The 21,362-nt window shown below is 41.3% G+C and overlaps 3 protein-coding genes across 9 annotated transcripts; 1 reads left to right on the forward strand and 2 right to left on the reverse strand.

The window, feature by feature from the left end:
* Positions 1-641: 641 nt before the first annotated feature.
* On the forward strand, positions 642-9,062 carry LOC117556595 (TOX high mobility group box family member 4-A-like). The gene is made up of 9 exons (XM_034231997.1): positions 642-1,170; positions 1,273-1,338; positions 1,461-1,760; positions 1,855-2,100; positions 2,220-2,540; positions 2,625-2,705; positions 4,325-5,035; positions 5,952-6,094; positions 8,397-9,062. Exons 1-9 carry the CDS (start codon positions 1,072-1,074, stop codon positions 8,446-8,448), a joined length of 2,019 nt encoding a protein of 672 aa, XP_034087888.1. The 5' UTR covers positions 642-1,071; the 3' UTR covers positions 8,449-9,062.
* Positions 8,707-13,080, reverse strand: LOC117556603 (E3 ubiquitin/ISG15 ligase TRIM25-like). Of its 7 annotated transcripts, none has more exons than XM_034232008.1 (7): positions 12,622-13,080; positions 11,633-11,899; positions 11,234-11,554; positions 10,449-10,532; positions 10,282-10,366; positions 10,112-10,201; positions 8,707-9,574 (listed from the first exon to the last, which is right to left on the reverse strand). In XM_034232008.1, the coding sequence occupies exons 1-7, from the start codon at positions 12,637-12,639 to the stop codon at positions 9,474-9,476; spliced, it is 966 nt and encodes a 321-aa protein (XP_034087899.1). In that variant the 5' UTR covers positions 12,640-13,080; the 3' UTR covers positions 8,707-9,473. The 7 variants fall into 7 exon arrangements, with proteins under 7 accessions (XP_034087899.1, XP_034087904.1, XP_034087903.1 ...); XM_034232013.1 differs by having other exon boundaries at positions 11,234-11,551; positions 12,613-13,080; XM_034232012.1 differs by having other exon boundaries at positions 12,613-13,080.
* A 278-nt stretch (positions 13,081-13,358) lies between these two features.
* si:rp71-1g18.1 (uncharacterized protein LOC559922 homolog) lies at positions 13,359-20,409 on the reverse strand. The gene is made up of 4 exons (XM_034232002.1): positions 20,019-20,409; positions 19,599-19,738; positions 19,281-19,374; positions 13,359-15,166 (listed from the first exon to the last, which is right to left on the reverse strand). The coding sequence occupies exons 1-4, from the start codon at positions 20,260-20,262 to the stop codon at positions 14,205-14,207; spliced, it is 1,440 nt and encodes a 479-aa protein (XP_034087893.1). The 5' UTR covers positions 20,263-20,409; the 3' UTR covers positions 13,359-14,204.
* Positions 20,410-21,362: the final 953 nt, after the last annotated feature.

Consider the following 21,362-nt stretch of genomic DNA (forward strand, 5'->3'; position numbering starts at 1 on the left):
AAGCGAAATATTTCACAGGTAGATCACAATATTACATGTTGACAATAAGAACCAATGCATCTTTCACCCATTCAAACATGACATTAGATGGCTGCAGAAGGTAAGGAAAATAAATAATAAAATAAACCAATATTATTCAAGGAAAGTTTTGTAATTGTATATTTACATACCTATTTTACAGACCCTTACAGGTTTGTTATGGCCTTTTAAGTAACATGTCACTTGTCTTTATATGCGAATCAATAATATTTGCTTTGATAATTACACGTACTTTACGTGAAATTATTCTTCGATTTATGCAGGCCTAAATTAACGAACACATAAATGTAACAGCATGGCTACTGTATGCAAACAAAAAACGAAATGTACTATGTGAAAATAATCACAATTTTTTTCCTGATATTTTACCCTTAGGGGTCTCCGTAGTTTCATTGTGTACTTCATATGTAAATTGAAATACATCTTTTATTTCGTATTCTACTGGTTAACAAAACGTTAAAATAAGAAACACGGTTGTGAAAACAGTTTAAGCTTTTTGCTTAATAATACTGGTTGTTTGCTGCTTAACAAGTTACATAGGCGACACAAAGCAAATATTTAAGGTAATTTACGGTTAACACTAGTGTTTGATGAGGCAATCGCAATATTTCCCACAGACCATGAACCCGACACTAGCTACTAGGACATGGTAGTAGCATCACACCAGCATATGAATGGGAATGTGTTGGGCCCCCATACTGTATAAAACAGGCTGGGTCTCCTGTAAACTTTGCTCCCCGGGGGCTAAAACGTATAATTTTGCTACTATATGGATTATTTGACTTCCATCAGCCTCGAAATACTGAAGTGTCCCAGTTCTGCCAAGAGCTTCGAAGCTAAGCTAGTTTAGCATCATCTCATCCACCGTAACGTTATGCAAACCGAGAGGAATTAGCTAGCTAGCCGCTAACTCCAGCTAGCGGTTTTAGTTAATGTTGGAACATTAGACTTGAATGAATAAGAAGTTCAGTTTGTCAAACAAGTATACAACGTGTGCGATAGTTTATTTACATGTAAGTAAATCCTCTCAAAATGGACCTGAATTTTTATTCTCTTTCGGATGGTTGTGCTCAAAATGATTCGGAGTTTTTGGACACACAAGCATATGGCGGATACTCTGAGGAAAACAAGGTAACCCAATGTAAACAAGTATTCATCTCAAATTGATAACTATAACTTGTATTCATGTCGAAGATGTACATGACTTAGTTTCATGCTAACGGTTTGTTTCAGTTTCCAGAAGGCGGCGACACTTATCTCACCATCAGTGGAGCGGGTCACCCTTTCTTGTCTGCCGAGGTGAGGGAGTTTATTCAAGTACCATGTTAGTGCAGTGTAACCATCTTCACTGTGTTTATCTTTACATGTGTTTTAGTTTAATGAAAACTCAATATGTGCTCTGTGTCTTTCCCCACATACAGCAAACATTCCATACTCCCAGTCTCGGTGATGAAGTGTTTGAGATTCCCCCCATCTCCCTGGATCCGGACCCCCGTCTGAGGATCAATGATGGAGTTTCCCACTATGAGATGACAGATGGGTCAGACGGCACCGTTGGGCCTCCAGGATCCCGGAGCCTTGTCAGCAACCTGGTGGTGGCAGCCAATGACCCTTCCTTCGCTTCCACTTATGTGAACTCCGGGTCTCAAGGCCTGGAGCAGCTGAACCTTGTGGCAATGGGCCAGGGCGGAGGGGGGGCCCTGCTAAGCTCCTCTGCTCTGGTGAGCGCTCTACCCGTGGACCCTCGAACAGATATCCATAAGTGGTTTATATTTACAAATGTTTTCATCATTTTGTGTTCTCATCCCCCTGCAGGAACTTGGGAGTTCCAGCGGTTCACATTTCAGCAGTTCATCCCCCATGACCATTGATGTCCAACTCGGGGACATCAGCCATGGTCTTTTGGGAAGCAGCCAGTTGAGCACCATTAACCCGGCGGAGCTGGCACTGGGTCTCGGGGGGGACGGCATCGGGCATCATTCAGACACACTGGACCAGACGCTCTGTGCAACACCATCCCCAGCCGGCTCGCTGCAGGATGAGGACATGGATGACTTCAAGGTGAGGGCTTTACCTGCCTATGTTAATGTTCTTCTTGTTCACATTTTGAATTTGACGTTTAAGAGCCTACAGCTAATACCTACTTTCCCCTCTCTTCCATTTTCTCTATCCTTCCTCAGAGGAGTGTGCTTGTAGACTCCCCCCTGTATCTCGCCTCCCTCGCCCACATGTCCTCCCACCCTGCTCTCACGTCTTCAGTGGCTCCAGCAGCGGGCAGGAGGGGCGGTGGGAAGCCGGCCTCAATGTCTGCGGCGCTGGGTGCTAAGAAAGGACGGAAGAAGAAAGACCCGAATGAACCACAGAAGCCCGTGTCAGCGTACGCCCTGTTCTTCAGAGACACACAGGCAGCCATTAAAGGCCAGAACCCCAACGCCTCCTTTGGGGAGGTGTCAAAGATTGTGGCCTCCATGTGGGACAGCCTGGCTGAGGAACAGAAACAGGTATAGGAACACATATTTATATACACAACATAAGTTTAATTGGAGAGAAATATGATTTATAATGGTGGTACTTGTCTCCACTAGGTGTATAAGAGAAAGACTGATGCAGCCAAGAAGGAGTATTTGAAAGCCTTGGCAGCGTATAAAGCCAACCAGCTCACACAGGTAAGATCATGTCAAATTTGACTTGTATAGCCCAATAAGAAATATAACACATTTGTCTCAGGGGTGATACAGTGTGTACAGAAACCCCACAATGAATGGGGGGGTTAAAGTTATGTGTTAAAGAGCAACAGAGAAATCCCTCTCCCAGGATTGACAGATGTGCAATTGGTGTTGTGGGTATACCTTAAAAAAGATAATACATTTACAACATAGACAATCCAAATTACAAAAAGTATAATGTGAATGTAAAATAACTAAATTCGATCCAGGAGGATGTCAACAATCTTCCAGAGGCCTGTACTACGAATCCAGTTCAACATACCCTGGATAGGTTTGAGTTATCTGGCTTAACTAACCCAAAACAAACGCGCTCTCGCTAAGCGGTCCTACGACGCTGGTTATCAACTCGGTAACTCAAGCCAGGGTTTCTCTGTCCGGCTGAGTGTGCGTTCACATGAAAGGGGCGGGGTTAGCAACATTTGACCAATCACAAGCGTACTGACAGCGCAGCGTCATACTTCTTGAATGGAAAGTCAACTATAATATTAGACAAATATGAAGAAGTTAAACTTTAAACATCCATGACTTAAACACTTTATCCAGGATCAAAGCCACATAGCTGCACCTGCAAGGTGAATACAGCTGGTGACAGAACAAGTGTTTGAATGCGTACATTAACAGGTTTATGATATCACGGCCCCGTCTAAAACACGATCTGACTTTAATTACATTTGTCTCGAGTGTTTCGTCAACTTAATGTGTTGCTTAAAATAATACTTCTGCATACAGTATGTGACACTGTGAGTGTTGCACGGCCCGATACGGCTCAGCTGACTCAGATAAGAAAATATATGATACATTATGAAGTGATATGCCGCGGACTGTACTTAATGTTACTCTGATCCGGTTACTTATGTTGTGGCAGATATTTAAGTAAGCTTTCTTAACGCTAATGTTATAATAGTCAGATTGCTCTGAAGATGGAGGTGATATTCTATTAATGTTCACGTTCACACAGTCGGTGATTTTTGCCGGCCGTCTTTCCTGCGACGGCAGTTTTTCTGTATTTCCTTTCTCCTGTAATATGACTTGATCGCTTTAAACTCCGCACACTGAGCTCTGATTGGTCAGCAGCTCACTCAAAATGATCTTGTCTGTCATCACTGGAAGTGAACTTTGGAAGTAACATAAAAAGACAGTCAACACAACAATCTACCAGAAGTATTACGTTACATCTTGATACGGTGTAATTATTAAAATGTATATATATATGTGTTTTTTTAAAGAATGTTTTGGGCATCCAGTACCTTTTTATTTTAGCGACATTGATAAGGGGAGAGATGGAGGGGGAGACACACAGCAAATGGTCCCAGGCTGGATTCAAACCTTGGGTCCACCGTATGGGGACCAAACATGGGCCGCCAGGTCTACCAACTGAGCTATACGGCCATAATTATTCTTATTTCATAATGTTCTTCAAACTAAAGATGTTGGTACAGCTCTTTAAATCATTTGGTAATGAGCTCCATAGTTTAATCCCAACTACGGCATTAAAGACGTTTGTAAAATAAAATGTCCTTCTTTAAAGCAATAGCAACACTTATTTTTCTTCACCACAGCCCGCCACTGAGGAGATGGACACCGCCCCTCTCCCTCCTCCCCCTGTGTCCCACCCGCCCCCTGCAGCCCTTCCTTACGCCGGTCACCATGCCAACCGCCAGATTGCCACTAGCCTGGAGGAGAACACCATCACCAACATCTGCGCCTCCAACATCATCCTGGACGTCCCGGAGAGGGCCACGCGTTCCCGCACGGGGGCCAACAAGTCCCCGGCTCCAGCGGCTGGACCCCCCCACACCCAGACTGTCACCAAGATCATCATCCCCAAGCACCTGCTGCAGGCGGGGGGGCAGGTGGTGACCATGTTGCCCGGGGTGGTCCGCTCTCTGCACCCCTCCCTGGTGGCGGCGGGGGCTTCTCGTCAGCCGCCCCCGCTGCAGCAGATGCAGAACGCGCCGCCCCCGCCCCGGCTCCAGCAAATGGCCCCCGCTCCTCCACCGTTACAGGCCAAGCCGCAGGGGGGGAACTCCTCGGCCGGCTTCCCTGTGAGCGTGGCGGCTACGTCTCCCCCTCCACTCCAGATTAAAATAGTTCCCTCGTCCTTGCAGGGCAAAGAGACCCTGCCCATTATGATCCCCAACACAATGGCCGTGTCCTCCACCCCCACTACCTCCGCCCAGGCTGCGGTGGTCTCGCTGCAGGTGAACTCTGCTGACACGTCGGGCAGTGCGGACGACGACGAGGTCACAGAGGTGCTGCACTCAGATGAGGTAAATGATCTGTTGACATGCTTTATGTGTGAGGCTTGTTTATCCAAAAGTAACTCTTTGATTTGATTGGCTGTTTCACAATTTTAGATTTTCCATTCTTTGAAGCTAGCTTATTAAATCCATAAATAGATTTTCTATAGCACATTTCATACAGTTCAAAGTGCTTCAAAGTGTTTCAAAGTGCTTCAAAGACGACTGAAAAGCCACAAAATAAGAAGAAAATAATATCATTTGAAACCAAAAAGAAAAAAGCTATAATAAACAGTTATGGTAGTAAAACCGCATGAAATAATAAAAACAAATAGATTTATAAAACTGAAATAATCAAATGATGGAATACAAATAATAATAATACCTTTTTTAGCAGCACACTGTTGTGGCAGCATAATCTTTATTTTTAAGAAGTGCTGGATATTATTCAGGTTCAGGTCAAAGTTGTTGAAATGTTGGCCATGTTCTGCCTCAAGTCAGAAAATGTTAAATTTGATCCCTTCTCAATTCTGCTGCAACTATAATGTTAGTTTTAAATCAGAGTGGATATTAATAACTTGTGTTTTAACATCAAATGAAACATAAATGTGGTGAATTGTCCTTCTTTGATTGAAATACATTCCAAAAGTATCTAAAAAGGGTTAATACTTACAGAGCAGTGTTTCCCACTAAGTACATAGAATATGATCCATTATATATAACCAATAGGTTTAAGATTCAATTATTTATAAAGCATAGCATTATTCTCAATAAATTGTTAGAAATGTAACCTCTTAAAATGGTCCCGTAGTGCACCAGGAACAAAACAAAAACATTGAAGAAGTTACACAGAATAATCTTATCACCCACTGCGATGATCCCAAATCAGTGTACAGAAACACAGTACTGTAGCCATGCTGATGCTGCTCTCCCAACTGCTTTCCAGGAGGACATGGAGGTGAATGGGTCCAGCGATGTGGCGGCTGTGGGGAGTGTGTGTGTGAGGACGGGCTGCAGCAACCCTGCGGTGGAGAGCGACGACTGGGACAAGGAATACTGCAGCAACGAATGTGTGGCCACTCACTGCAGGTTTGTACACGTCTATAAACATGCTTTTAATTTAGCTTTCAGCACATACACTCCTGAACAAAATCTTAAGACCGGGGGGAAATTACAAGAATTAGCATTTCGCACTGGTGGATCGTGACCAGGTTGTCAGTAGAGCTTCAAAATGCAAAAAGAAGAAACGGGAACAAGAGACCAAAAATAGAGACTAGGCAATTTAATGAAAACTCAAACAGGCTGTTCATCGGTCGATCAAAAGTTTAAGACCATAGCCTTATTTAAAAAGTCAAAATCTGCGCAAAAATGTCATGTAATTTTCACTCAGGTTTTTACTCTGTCATGACCTCCTGATGGCGAAGGCAAAAAGGCTTTCTATCTTTGCGCGTGGCAGGATTGTTGAGCTGCACAAGCAAGGCCTATCGTAACTAGGGATGGGTATCATGAAGGTTCTAACGGTACTACTGCTTTTATCGATACCGCTTATCAATCCGGTCCTTTAACGGTACTCTTATCGGTTGTTTTAAATAAAAAAAGAAAAAGGTAAATTAAACAAATTGTAAATAATGTGAACTTATAGAACTGTAAGTATTTTCTGCAGTAACACAGTGGCACAGAGCAACACAGATGGGGCATACAGGCATGCTGCAAAAGGCCTAACGGTTCTTCTGGAGGAAAATTAAGGATACATAACATACCTGACGTGGAAAAGTTACTCGTGGATGGAGCTACAGAGCTACTAGAAAGATAGTCGAAGACGGTGCATTCCTCCGTCTGAATGTGGAGCACTTTAGCAAGATGTTTCGACAAATTGCTCGTGTTACCGCCCTTACATTCTAAACTCTTATTGCACTTTAGGTAACGAGCATTGTCCACATCGACACGGGTAAAGTTTAACCACACCTCGGAGCGCGTTCTCTCCGCCATCTCCTCCGTGTGTGTGTTGCTGCATGTAGCAGCTGAGTGTGTGTAAACTGCCCCGCCCCCTCCCACACAGGCGGGGGAGAGAGAGAGATCTCTCGTCTGGATTGGAAAGATCAAAAATACTAAAAATAATCACAGACGCATTTTGCAGTCTTTTTGCGTATTAGTAACGGAGTTGGCGAAACTAAAACTGCAATATAATGTTTGTGTAGCAATAATACATGACTTATATTTTTTAAATGTCTCCAGTACCGATAAAAAGACCGATAACGTTGGAGCTTAACGGTACCACTGTCTTTAATAATTCAGCCCTGGGACCCCTTTCATACCGGGCCTCGGTACCCATCCCTATGCGCTGTTGCTGCCGAGGTTGGACGCAGTAAGACGGTCATTTTACATTTCTTAAAAGAAGAGGGTTATGGCCCAAAAAAGTCAAGCGATAGACCCAAAACAAATTAACCTGCGCTGAGCCGGAGGATCCTACGGGCTGTTCGTAAAGACACAGGCCGATCCTCGACCCAAATTAAGGCCATTATGGATGCTGACTGCAGCCCAATAACCATGAGATGGCGTCTGCGAGAGAAGGGCTTAAAGAACAAAAAACGTCTTCGAAGGCCACGTCTCTTCCCACGCCACAAACTTGCCCGTCTGGACTTTGCAAGGGTGCACCAAACATGGGACATTGAAAGGTGGATGGCTTCCAACGTTACTGGCATGACAAGGAGATCCCACTGGAGATGTTGTCTACACGGCACAGTGGAGGCTCCATCATGATCTGGGGTGCTTTTTCCTTCAATGGCACAATGGAGCTTCAGGTTGTGAAGGGGCGTCAAACGGCAGCTGGCTATGTGGAGAGGTTGCAGCGGGCGTCCCTCTTGACTGAGGGCCTAGTTTGTGATGACTGGGTCTTTCAACAGGACAGCGCTGCAGTTCACAACGCCTGCCTAATGAAGGACTTCTTCCAGGAGAATAACGCCGCTCTTTTGGACCATCCTTGGTGTTCCCCTAATCTAAATCCCATTGAGAACGTTTGGGGATGGATGGAAGGGAAGTTTATAAAAACGGAGGCAGTTCCAGACCGTGGATGCCCTTTGTGAAGCCATCCTCTCCACCAGCCTCCAGGAAACACTCACATCGAAACACATTTTTGAAGTTATCAACAACAACAGTGGGGATCCTCACTACTCAGTTAATTTTTGACACTTTAAGTTCTGTTTTTTTATGGTCTTAAACTTTTGAGTTTGAATTGCCTGCTCTCTATTCTTTTTGCATTTTGAAGCTCTACTTACAACCTCGTTACGATCCATCAGTGCGAAAAGAGTCATTGTTCCCGAAGTCTCAAGATTTTGTTCAGAAGTGTATAAAAGAAAAACTTTTTCTAAAATGTATTTTTTCTCTTTTTCAGAAACATATTCAGGGCGTGGTGCTCATTCCGGAATCAGGCCATGGTGAAATAGAGAGCAGCTGCTGCACATCATCAAAACAAAATAGGACACGTGTTAACAGTTGAAAGACGACTGCAGTACCAATGCAGCACAGAAACATCCATTTCTCTGATTTCTACTACAAGTCTGACAGTTACAAGTAGATGCTACTAAAAGGATTCAATATTAATATTTTTGAAATAATGTAGTGTTATGTTTGATTATGTGTACAGCTTTTTGTTGAGACGTCAAGGCAGCTAAAGAAAAGATCATCACAATAAATTATCAAAGTTAGTCTGGTATTCTCTCAGTTTTTTTATTTCAAATGAAGTCATTTTATACTTGTTTATTGTAAAACATTGGACCACCATTTCAACCTTTTCCCAGCAGTTTAAGACATGATTGTAGAGTTCTCACTGATTTGAAATGCCTGAAATGTTGTTTTATGTCTGAACTAACAATTCTGTCTTTACTACATGCTAAGGAAAAACATGTTCCACTGTGTATACCTTGGTTAGGACTGAAACAGTGGCCGTTTTGGTTTGATGCTGCCTTTCCCTTTTTTTGTAAAACATTCTCTTCATTGTTGTTAAAAAATGCTCGACTTAAATGTTTTCTTAATAAAACAGCAGGTGTGCTCAAATGAGTGTTCTCTCTCTTGACTTCGTTTCTTAAAGCTGTGTTACTGTAGTACTTAAAACAGGACTTTACTCAAAGGAAATGAGATTTGATCAAGCCAAAGCCAGAGTAGTAAACGAGGCACAATTAAGGCAGCCAGAAATCAAAAGTGAATCTTCAAATATTGAAGCAACTTAGCCATTACAGAAATGATCCAGACCAGCCTCAAATCGGATCATTTTAGAATCATGACAAGTCACGAGAATAATCATATCCCATACGTATATGGCCAAAACCAGGATGTTAAAATGCAACACAATCTTTGTCTGATCTCTCTTTAAGGCAGACAATGGTTTTCTTCATAGTCAGACAGATTATAGCACCTCCATCAGGATAGCAAATGTATTCCAACACAAACAAATTGTTCTCTTCAATTGCCTTCAACTGACATTTCCATTCCAATGTTCTATCAGATCGTCTCCTGTGGCTTCTCCTGTCTCCAGAGGTTTGTGTCTTTTCATTGGATGTCCTACCAAGAGTTCTACGAAGAGGAAAAATAAATGATTATACAAATCAACTAACTTCTTAAGGAGGTCTCCATTTAGGTGGAGCATCAGATCGGACAGAAAGTTGCTCATACTCTGAGAAAATGTCACAAAATTAATTGTATCTTACACATTTAGGTTTTGCACTAAGATTAATATAGGGAGTTATTATTAGGCCAATAAAGGAATATTTAGAGATTTAGGGAAATATACTCTAAGTCTAACCCACAAGTTATTGTTTTTAAAGTTGTTGAATCCACAATGAGCTTTTGTTAATAAGGAAATGGTGGAACAAGCTCCCTATTGATATAAGGACAGCAGTTAGTCCACTGATAAACAACCTGTGTTGACTGTCAATACAAAAAGTAAGGTTTATTTATTTTTTTAAAGCTAATGCAGTAGCCATTTCTTGCTTTTTGAGTTTGTTTCTTTATGGTTGAATACACTTATTATAGGTCACTTTGGATAAAAGCGTCAGCTAAATGAAACGTAATGTTAACCTACAACTTCTTTCTGCATGCCTCTCTTGTTACCTTCAATGGTAGAATAAACGTGATGCACACGGTTCTGCTGTTTTTCCAGCGCCTCTGTTAGCATCTGGTTTTCCACAGAGTAGTTGTAGGCTGGTGGGAAACAAGGACAGACATCAGTGGGTGCACGTACACACACAAGACAACAAGTTCTAGGGTTTATCATCTGTTACCGTAATACAGAACGATGAACCACAGGAAGAGCAGCACCACTGTGACACTGTTGAGTGGCGAGGCGGCGGGGATCACTCTCTGTTTCTGTCAGGAGGGAAATACATGTTACATCTGAAGTGTTGAAAACAAACTGAAGAATAACAGATATTAAGAGAACAAAGATTACTTGACGTAGGATTTCTTTTTGCAAATTGTCTCTGGATTCTGCAATTTGCGCCTTAAGCATTTCGAAGCGTTGGTCCATGTACTCCTGTTAAATACATACACAAACACAGTTCGACTTAAAAGCCCTGAAAATCCAATTGTCTAAATTAGGCCCGCACAATTAATTGAAATCGCAATATGGACTACTGAATTATTAAAGGATAAATATGTGTTTAAAAAAATACCATTTTGAATAAAGTACATTGGAGCAGCAGAGATATTCCACCCCACACATGTTATTCTCCAAACTTAAAAAAACATATTTGTTTGCTACAGATATTATGAAAATAATTTAAAATGTTTTATCTTTTCATGAAAATTATGTTTTTGCCTGAAGTGTCTTAGAATAAGTAGTTGAAAAATAAATCATCTTATTCTAAACTATCTGACAGTTATATATACAGCATATGATGTATCTGCTTTTTCTATATTTTCATATAAGCAATATGTTTCAATGAGTAAAACATGTACAGCCTACATATTTGCATCTTTGGATTCTATGGGATCCGCACAAAAAAAGAAATGAGTCCCATAGATCGCATAAAGATTTTCAGTCAGACTTTGAGATTCTGAGGAACCAGAAAATCCTGTTTCTCTGCACAACATGCATCAACAGGAATCTCCTGCCCGTGTGCTACTCCCAGAAGAAATGTTCAACAAACTTCCTTTGTAAATCCAACTTTGTTCCTAATAACATAATGATGCCAAGATGTTTCTCATGTAATACAGTGTGTTTCTGAAGCTCACAGTCAGCTGTCTTCGCAGGACAGAGGAGGCCTCGGTTGCCAGGTTGTGCTGCTTGCTCTCCAGTGTGCACACGTTGCAGATGTAGCGCATGGACGCGTTGCAGTAGTACCTCAGCACCTTGTCCTCGTGATGTGGGCATTTCCTCTCCAGGAGGTCCCCCAGAGGGCTAACCAAAGGGTGTCCGGTGAACACGAGGAGCTCCAGGTGGTCCTTGACATGTTCTTTGCACAGCGACACCTCACACTTCAGACACGTTTTGAAGGCCAGGGTTTTTTCCTCCGGGCAGCAGTCACAGTACACATTTGTTGTCTGCTCCTCCTGCTTTGAAAAAAGAGAAAGGTTTGTGAGACATTTGTCCATGTTTATTCTCAACAGTGTCACGGTCATTATAGCACATACCCTCCTCCTCTTGATCACCCTGAAATGCTCTACAATATTGGCCAGGGCGTAGCTCTTCTGCACCTCTACGATGGGTCCAAACGATTCCCTACAGTCTGGGCAGCGGAAAGGGCCGTCTGAGGAGTGATCCATCATGTTTTCCAGACAGACCATACAAATGGTGTGACCACAGGACAGCTGTCGGGGGTCCTTGAACGTGTCCTGACACACCGGGCACATCAGCATCTCCTCAAGATTTAATTTATCCGTATCTTCCATACTTGATCCCTATTTGTTCAAAGAAAGCATGAAAAGAGGGGACAGTAAGGGGTTAACTGCAGCGTTTGTCCAGCACTCAGCTGCTGCCTTGTAAAACTTGTTTGTTTTGAAAAACCAGTGAGCCTTAGCGGCCTTAGGTATGATCTTGGCAGTTAAACAGCAAAAGGGTTCCTACCTTAAAAGTTAAAGTTGAGTAACACAACCTCAGTAAAACTTGTCTGCTATCTTCCGTAAAGCGAAAGCACTGCTGCATGTTTATAAATGTACTTCCTGGTGGGCGTGGCCTAAGCAAAGAAAGTCTCTAAATATAATATCAGTTTTAAAGTTGAATACAGACAACAATTGCCCAAATGTCATTATTAGAGTGAACACAAATAAGAAATAAAATTGCTTACTTATTGACATTATTACAGAGTGTAAAACAAATTCACAGTAAATATCTGAACTCTTCTGGGCTGAATTGAGTTGTTGCTAGTTTGAGAATATGTTGTTGAAGTCAAGTCACTGAACAGTCCTTCTACCACTAAGTGTATTCTGACTAACTATTAACACGAGTAACAGCGCAATAAAAGTGCTCAAAGTCCAGACCGTCATGGCTCGACTAACGTGACATGACACAGAGCTGTGATGTTATTGGTTCCTGTCCAACTATCCAAATAAACTGAAACATATTATCTTCTCGAATCAGAGCTTTGCTGAAAATACAACATGTATTTACTCACTTAACGTACCCTCTCCGTTTCTCCCATGTCCAGAGATATGACGTTCAGGATCAATCATATCAATCACATTATTTGTTGTCTGCAACTAAAACATTTTTTACAGTGAGAGCTAAACAAAACATGCTAATTTTGCATTACTTGTCATGGTGTTAATTAACACAAATGTATATATTAGGTTGAAAAATGCAGCACATGAATAGCTACGCTTCCCGTAGCGCGGAGCTAACTGACTACTTCCTGTTTACATCACCCAAAGCATGATGGGAACTCTGGTGTTAACTCAAACATATATTTGACCCCACTTTACACCGATACTCTTCCACATTTTGGAAGACAGTTTTGTTATTTTGCTCCAGTATATTTATGTTGAAGCCTTACTTTCTTGTTTCTTAACAGATTACGATTGTTAAAAAAGCATAAATAAGATAACAAATCATGATATTTTACTATATATTCCTCCTCTTTAAACCATGACTTCCCTGTGTACTCCCTTTTTCCTTCTGACAACGTTACATTACTTACATTTCCCACCACTGCATATGAGTCTTATTCAAAGAATTACACATTGTCTAGATTTTAAGACATGCAGTTAATTAACCATACGTTTAAAAGGGTTTCATAGGAGAACTATAATGCTAGAGTAATTTGTCTATTAACCGATCAATTAATACATTAGTTAAAATATAAATCTTGTATAGGCTATTGGGTGATTATGAGAGAGCTGTTCAAGGGTGCAGACAACAAAATACAGGTCACCATTTTTTTTTATTAAAACACAATGTTATTTAGTATCAGAAGTTAAAAAATAAATCTAACAACTTTTTAGATTCATTAACAAAAAAAGACAACATGTGATCCAATTTGTTTGGTCATAAGTACCTTTGTCATTCCAAAGGGTTTTAACATAAGAACTAGATTTCTTATAGTCAGCATGGATAGGCTTTGACATCTTGGTCTTGAAGGTAAGGACATCTACATACATTCAGTCATCATAACAGAAATATAAAACTAAACCTTTTTGGTAAGAGACATGAGTATAAAGTGAAAAAAAGTATAGTATAAAACACATGACAACATCTCCTGATGAAGCAAAGATCCCATGTTTTGTCCCAGTAGGTTCTCACATGAAAAACATCAAATGTGTCATTCACAACAAAATGTAAACAGGATCAAAACATGTTTTGTCTCTTGCCGTTGACTAATGTATATCATTTTCCGGTTATAAGGTCCAATAGGGATAGGGTAATGGGTAGGGATTTGAAATCTAAAGAAAAGTGTCATGTTGCGGAACAACTCACACCGTTCAGTCTCACTATTGGTTCAAAATCATAATAGGCAAAATATGGCAAGGCATAATAAACAAAGAAAACTAATCAGTAGTATAGGTACAAATGTAAAAACAGCCAGATCATAATGCACCTCTTCATGTTGGTTGTTAAATTCTTTCTGGAATGAAACTAGATTGTTTCAATTCTTCTCATAGCTTTAACTTCTTTGTCCAAACATTACATCTAGAAAAGTGATAGTGTTTTTTGTCTGAGGTAGAAAGTGATACAACAACCAAAACCAGCCACTGACATCTGTTTCCACGGCTACAGGCCAGCAATTGTCCTGAATGAAGGTACAAAGACTCCACAACAGCCCCGTTTGTGTTTCTCCAGATTCCTGACGATCCTGAACGTCTTGCCACAAATGGCGCAGTCAAACGGTTTCTCCCCAGTGTGAAACCTCAGATGTGCTTTCAGATTTTCTCGCAAACGGAAGCTTTTGCCGCACTTCGGACAATTATGTGGCCTTTGCCCAGTGTGGAACCTCAAGTGGCGCCGGAGGCTCTTCCTCAGTGCAAACGTCTTCGAGCACTTCAGGCATGCATAGGGTTTCTCTCCGGTGTGGAAGCGCTCGTGCCGCCGTAGAATCTTCCTTCGCTTGAACGTCTTCCCACAGTTGCTGCAAGGGTATCCATCGCGGGAGTGGGCGACCACCTCCTGAAGCCGCCAGATACCGTTTTCACAGGGGGTGAAGCAACAGAGGCGGCGGCCGGTGTGAAGACCTTGGTGGCGGCGGAGGTCTTTGGGCAGAGGATAATTGTTTTTACGGTTATCACCATTACCTTTGGCCACAGCATCCTGAAGCTTCGCCTCTGATGCTGGCCCCCTCAACACGTCCACCAGCTGCACCACACAGCCGTGCTTCAGCTTTTTGTCTGGATGAGACTGTTTCAGTTTAATGTCGAGGCTGTTCTTCGTCTCCTCTGGCGTGTGGATGTTTTCCAAAGCCCCAACCTGAGCAGGAGTGGCAGCTCCATCAGACGGGGACGGGCTGTAGGCGATGCCGTTAGCGGTGCTGATGCAGACTTGCAGAGGCTCCGTTTTGATTGGCTTCTGTGGAATGTCCGGTGTGAGGGCTGGAGACCCAGGCTTGAGAATCAACGGGCACACAAACGTAACCTTCTTCCCAGAAATTATATCTGGATGGATAATGAGAGGCATCTTTTTTACTGGGGAGCAGTGCGGAGACTCGTGTCTTGGTTCCTCAGTCCATGTCGCTGCAGAGACTGAAACAGATTAAGATGCACCTATAATTATATGTTTCATTCCCACCTTATTTATTTCATCGAGCTTCAACTGCACCGGCATACATTTTTTGTTAATGTAAAGTGACCAGAGTGCTTAATCAAACATAGGACCAACATATTTAATTTCCATTAGATTAGTGTAAGGGGTTCATGGGTAAATGATAACAAACAGGGCTGCAGTCTTTAATCAGTTGTCTAGTGGTGAGGGGAAAGTAAAAGTATTGCCCAAAGGCATCGCTGCCATGATGTCCTCTCTTTATATATAGGACATTTTAAATAAAAATTCAGTTTGAACAAAACAAAATCTGCTGTATATGGTTAAGATTATTAGGTGTGGCAAGTGTACTTTAGCAATATTCAGGGATCGGAGATTGAATCTGTGTCGCAGTATAAGTATCTTGCAATTATAATTGACAATTCTCTTTCTTTTAAGCCACACATTCTGGAACTTTTGAAAAAATGTAAAAAAAATAGTGTCTGCAACTTTTCTGTCTGTGCTGGATTATGGAGATGTGGTTTATATGAATGCATCTTCTCAGTGCCTTCACTCGCTGGATACCATCTACCACGGTGCACTGAGATTCATCACAAATTTCAAAACATTGACGCACCACGGCAACCTATACGCTCGTGTTGGATGGTCTTCCCTGACCACGCATAGATTGAAACACTGGCACATCCTTATATATAAGGCTATTCTTGGTGCTCCCTTTCTAAGGATCTACATAAACCAGAAATCCACAGGATCTTATCGGCTTCGCTCCGAGGACTTGTTTCAGGGCCGCCCCTCCCTACAGGCCAATCACGCAGGCTGCATGGGGCCCCGCCTTGCACAGGGGGCCCCGCCCAGAGGGCCTCAGCTGCTGTGCGCAGTTCTCCGCACACCCCCCCCGCAAGAGTGAGAGTGAGAGGTGACAAGGGGAGCACGTCTGTAACCCGACACCGTTGCAATGAATCAACATCTGACCAATCACGGCTTTGATACGGCCACTAGTGCAGGTGAAGAGATGTCGGTGAAAAGACAGTTTCAGTCCAGCGCAAGCAAGAGGGAAAAAAAAACAAAACATGAAGAAACTAGAGCATCACTCGAAGGTGGGTTATTGTATGAGTCAAATGTACAACTTGCGAATGTTGTACAAGTCAAATTGCCAATTGCCATATTAAAACATCAGCTGCAATTCACGACATGAAGAAGGCAGTCTCTGCATAGCATACAGGCTAATGGAGATGCAGTTATTTCCAGCATTCTTTATTTAACATTCATTTAAGCATGTTATGCCTTTTATCTGCTAATGTACAGGAGGAAGAGTGATACACTGTCTGTCTAGTTGGCTTACATAACAGTTAAAGTTTACAGCCTAAAAAACATGGAGCATTTTTCCCCCTTTTATTCATTTGTATGTCAATTTGCACATTTCATGGTGACGCTCAGCCTCTCCCCTTAACTCCTAACAGTCATCATCATGTCAACCACAACACAGAGAAATACTGAGAGAAATGTGTGAGTAGTTGTTGATACATTGCTGACAGAGGGAACTACGTTTGAATACAGATTTAAGAAATATCAGTTTTTGATCATGTAATAAACATGTTTTGTCTTGACTATTACAACAATATTACAATACAATAATATAGTATTTATATTATTGAATTGATTATGATTATTATTAGTAGTAGAAGTAGTTTATTTGCATTAATTATATTGTAATCTTTTTGAGGCTAGTATTCGGCAGGAAATGCAGACGTATTCACCTGTAAACGCATAGTGAACGACATACATGCACATTTACCATTTACCTCACTGTATACAAAAGTAACTGTTGACAATAATAATAAACAGGAATTATATTTGCAAAGTAGCCTACTTTGTTTCCAAAAACATTTGTTGTACTCCTGTCGGTAGGGGGGGGGGCCTCATCTCACAATGTCGCTTGGGGCCCCAAGTTGACCAGGGGCGGCCCTGACTTGTTTAATCTAACTGTACTAAAAGTCCGTACTGAACTGGGGAAGAGGGCGTTCAGTTACGCTGCTCCTGTGGCTTGGAACCAGGTGCAAATTGAGCTGAAACTCAGAGAGCTGGTGTCTCTAAACAAATTCAAAGCAACTCTAAATGACCTTGAAGCAGGTCGCTGTGTCTGTAAATGCTTTGGCTAACTGTGCTGTTACCATTCTTGCGCCAGGACTCGCTTGAAAAATAGATTGTTAATCTCAATGAGACCTATCCTGGTTAAATAAAGGTAAAATAAAAATCTAATTTTGACTTGTCTTGCCATCTGTTTTCCAACTGCTAAAGAGAGATTGTTTTTTAGAAATAGTAAATCTCTAAAGGTTAAACTTCTCTCTTCTCTGTCATTTGTTTAACACATAAGTACACAATTGACTGTAAGCTTGGGTGGTGTAGCGGCCTTTCCTGAATTCCTCTGTGGCCGAGTTGTGTATATTTGTTTTGTGAAATGTCTAACAAAAAGTCAAGTAGATGCACTGATATGATGTGCAGCCTCATATTCTATCATTGAAGCATCACAAATCTGTGCAGGAGACCATAACAACTTGTTTTAAAGTGTGTTCAGTTCACAATATTTATTTTGTGATGTTTGGGGTTTCTTTGCAGTTTTTCCTATCAGACATGTGCCGTATTTTAGTTTCACTTTCAGCTGTATAAGAGTGGTGTCAAGTTACTGCTCTGTAGTCACAGATACATTTCCTTGGTAGAGCCTGATAGTTCAAAGACTATATTTTTGCATATGGATGGTGTAATCTCATGTTAAATCATCCATACTTTATGGTATTAAAGTTATTCTTCAACAGCACAATTGTGTAAAAAGCTTTAAACCAGGGGTGTCAAACTCAAGGCCCGGGGGCCAAATCCGGCCCGTGGCTTCATTTTCTGTGGCCCCACAAGAGCTTGCAAAGAATATAATATGTTTATTATACGGTTACATGCCGATTTACAGAAGCACGTTGCCCATAAACTACATGTCCCACAATGCATCTCAGATTTTTAAATTTTTCTCAGAATTACACTTTTAAAAAAAAAAACATTTTATGACATTCTCACTGAAAAGACTTGCAATTATTTGCCCTAGACTTCTTCTTTCAGACGTAGTTAATTATGAAGTTATTACTAGAGATGTCCCGATCCGATCACGTGATCGGGGATCGGAGCCGATCACGTGATTTTCAAAAGATCGGAATCGGGAGAAAAAAATCGGGGATCGGGATTTTTTATTTATAAAATATTTGTATTCTTTTATTTAATGTTACAAAACAAAAATGACCATGTTCACGTCTTAAAGTCATCCTGAGGACTTAGTATTGGTTTAAAATTACACAACATCATGTATGTGTTGCTTTCTTTGGGCTTGTTTTCATAGATCTGGTTGCTTATTTCTCTCAAACCTGGCAACAGAGTGGGCGCAGTGTCTAATAGTAGCAGTAAGCTAACGAGAGGCTACGTTCAGCTGGTGACTCGGGAGTCGGGACAGAGAAAATGTCAGGAGTTTGGAAGTATTATAAAATTGAAAGCAAAGGCAGTGTAACAGCCAGATGCAATGTTTGCAAGGCGGAGGTCAAAATCAAATGATCGGAATCGGATCGGGAGCAAAAAAAGGTGATCGGGACATCCCTAGTTATTACCCTATCCGAAAATAATCCAATGCAGAGGCAATAATGTAATATAATACGTTATTTTATATATATTGAATATTTATATATGTATTTTTTATATAGTCTTAAAGTTACAACCGGCCTTTTGATGCAACCATAATGTTAATGTGGCCCGCGATGAAATTGAGTTTGACACCCCTGCTTTAAACAATCATAATTCAAATTATTTCCATCAGTGAACCTATATGTTTCTCATCCTGCGGTACCTCTTTTCACCCTCTGTCTGAAACCAGAGCCCAGTCTGCTCTTAACAAACATGGATTATGTGAATACTTCCTACTCTTTTCTCAATTGCAACTCCCACTGGTAAAATGTGCTTATTACAAAAAATGTACAGTACATTTAGTAAGAAATGTTTGAATCTACTGCAGCTAAACCCCATTTGCAATATTCTTGTGTTTGCCAGCGTGTGTTTCATGTTCCTTACCTTGTAAAACAACTTCTGTGTGAGGATCACCATCAGTTGGAGGCTCCTCTTTAATATCACTCACCTCCACCATATCTACAGTCTCTGCCACAACCTGTTTGAAGAAGAAACAAACACGATTTGCATGTTTGCGGTACACTGGATGGAATGGGAACAATGAAGATCATCCTTGAGGCAACATTAAACAAAAAATGAATACTGCTATGATAAACAACGAGCCAGGGTGTGATGATGAGCCAATCAAGCTGTTTACAGTTTCATTCAGCCTGTTCCTCTTCATTCCACAGCTGATTTACACCCCTGTAAATTCTCACTGACCTGTTCCTTCAGAGGCGACCTCTCTGGGTGAACTTGGCCATTATCTTCAAACAGGAAGGTTTGTGAGGCAGTGTAGCTCCCCTGCACCTCCTTCTCGCTACACTCCCCCAGACAATCTCCATTTGAGAGCGGAGGGGGGTCTGTGGAGAAGAAGGGGGAGGGGTTAAGACCCATACATTCCTTTACACTTGGGGTTAGCAATGGGGAACACCATGCAGGATTTTGGGCAACAGTTAAATAAAAACATTACATGTTTTTTAAGTTGCACTGAATATAATCTTACTAATTGTACTTTGCATTTTAAGGATATAGCGTGCATTCTCCTCGTGCATATAACCCATGGATGTATAATATAATCATGTAGCCTAGCCATGGACGTAAACAGGAAGTGAAAACATTTAAAGCTGCAAACATACGCACCAGTAAATTCAAACAGCGGACACATGTCCTCGTCCACTTGCACTCCAATGCTGCGTGTCGTGTCCCCAGTCGATAAAGTATCCTGTGTTTTATTGTGCTTATTGTCATCAGCGCGGCCCACATCCATCGTCGAGGCACGGTATCTGCTCTCGAACAGCTTCGTTAACTCCACCGTCGCAGCTTTGACCAGCGCGCCGAGCACCGACTCCACCTGCGCCTCGAGGTCCACCACGCTGGAAGACATGTTTTCTGCCTCGACGCTGCAATGTCAGGGTTTGTTTCCGAAATTCAGAATAAAAGCAAAGACTACAATTACTAGAGCTATTTATTTACCAACCACAGCCACATGGCTTCCAGATAGAAGAAGAGGCGTGTCTCATACTGGCGCATGCGCGGTCAATACAGAGGGGAGCGGGGACTGGAGTCTATCGTCCTTCGCAGTCTATGGTTGAGATAAGAGGGGCTGAGCTAAGATAAGAAGTAGTCTAACTTTATTGATCCCAATGTGGGAAATGTTTGCTTTGCAGCAGCATAAAAAGACAAGGCATAGTAGTACATTAGAGAAATTAAAAGTTTCAAGGCTTTTATTGTCATGTGTGCATAGCTACAGTGTAGTTAAGACAATGGAAATCTTAGGTCACAGGCTCCTCCAACAGTGCAACATATATATTTATATATACAGTCTATGAGTGCAACACAATAAAACAGATACAATAGTACAAGTAAATAAAAATAAAATAGAATAGAAACAGAATATGATCGAAACTGTGCAGAATAGTCTATAGTAATTGGAGTATATATATATATATATATATGATATATTATGTGAGTTGCAAACAGATGAATGTTATTTATGTTCTTTCAAAAGTTCAGGTGTTAAACATTCGTATGGCCTGTGGGATGAAAGTCCCTTAGTCTGGTGGTTTTAGACCTCATGCTGCGAAAAAAAAAAAAAAGACTAGAAATAAACAATTCAAAATGTAAATATCTCAAATAGAAATAAAATAGCTTTACGAAAGTAGAAAATATACATGTTGAAATACAAATTTACAGTAAACAAAATATAGAGCAGGATATTATACATTAAAGGTGGGGTAGGTAATTCACTTCAGAAACACTTTTTGTTATATTCCATGGAATGCTCTTAACATCCCGATAGCAATGAATATATTAAATGCTTTGACAATAAATACATACAAAAAATTCATCTGTGGAAGCCGTGGAGCTGTAAAAAGCACGACCAATCATTTTAGCCGGCCCGGCTAAAATAACTGGATGGCCTACTATGGGGGTTATTCCTTATCTTTATTCAAGAGCGTGGTATTTAAATTTGAGAGCATACTT

Source organism: Gymnodraco acuticeps, unplaced genomic scaffold (genome assembly GCF_902827175.1).
Source record: "Gymnodraco acuticeps unplaced genomic scaffold, fGymAcu1.1, whole genome shotgun sequence".
Taxonomy (NCBI): domain Eukaryota; kingdom Metazoa; phylum Chordata; class Actinopteri; order Perciformes; family Bathydraconidae; genus Gymnodraco; species Gymnodraco acuticeps.

Bases quoted from the DNA above. Each gene is read 5' to 3' on its own strand.
- si:rp71-1g18.1 (XM_034232002.1), bottom strand. From the start codon at position 20,262: ATGTCTTCCAGCGTGGTGGACCTCGAGGCGCAGGTGGAGTCGGTGCTC. The intron at 19,739-20,018 runs GTGCGTATGTTT...TCTTCTCCACAG, and splicing joins TCCGCTGTTTGAATTTACTG to ACCCCCCTCCGCTCTCAAAT. The intron at 19,375-19,598 runs GTCAGTGAGAAT...TTCTTCAAACAG, and splicing joins GGTCGCCTCTGAAGGAACAG to GTTGTGGCAGAGACTGTAGA.
- LOC117556603 (XM_034232005.1), bottom strand. From the start codon at position 12,143: ATGCAGCAGTGCTTTCGCTTTACGGAAGATAGCAGACAAGTTTTACTG. The intron at 10,202-10,281 runs GTAACAGATGAT...GTTTCCCACCAG, and splicing joins GTTCATCGTTCTGTATTACG to CCTACAACTACTCTGTGGAA. The intron at 9,575-10,111 runs GTAACAAGAGAG...TCCTCTTCGTAG, and splicing joins CGTTTATTCTACCATTGAAG to AACTCTTGGTAGGACATCCA.
- LOC117556595 (XM_034231997.1), top strand. From the start codon at position 1,072: ATGGACCTGAATTTTTATTCTCTTTCGGATGGTTGTGCTCAAAATGAT. The intron at 1,171-1,272 runs GTAACCCAATGT...GGTTTGTTTCAG, and splicing joins GATACTCTGAGGAAAACAAG to TTTCCAGAAGGCGGCGACAC. The intron at 2,541-2,624 runs GTATAGGAACAC...TGTCTCCACTAG, and splicing joins TGGCTGAGGAACAGAAACAG to GTGTATAAGAGAAAGACTGA.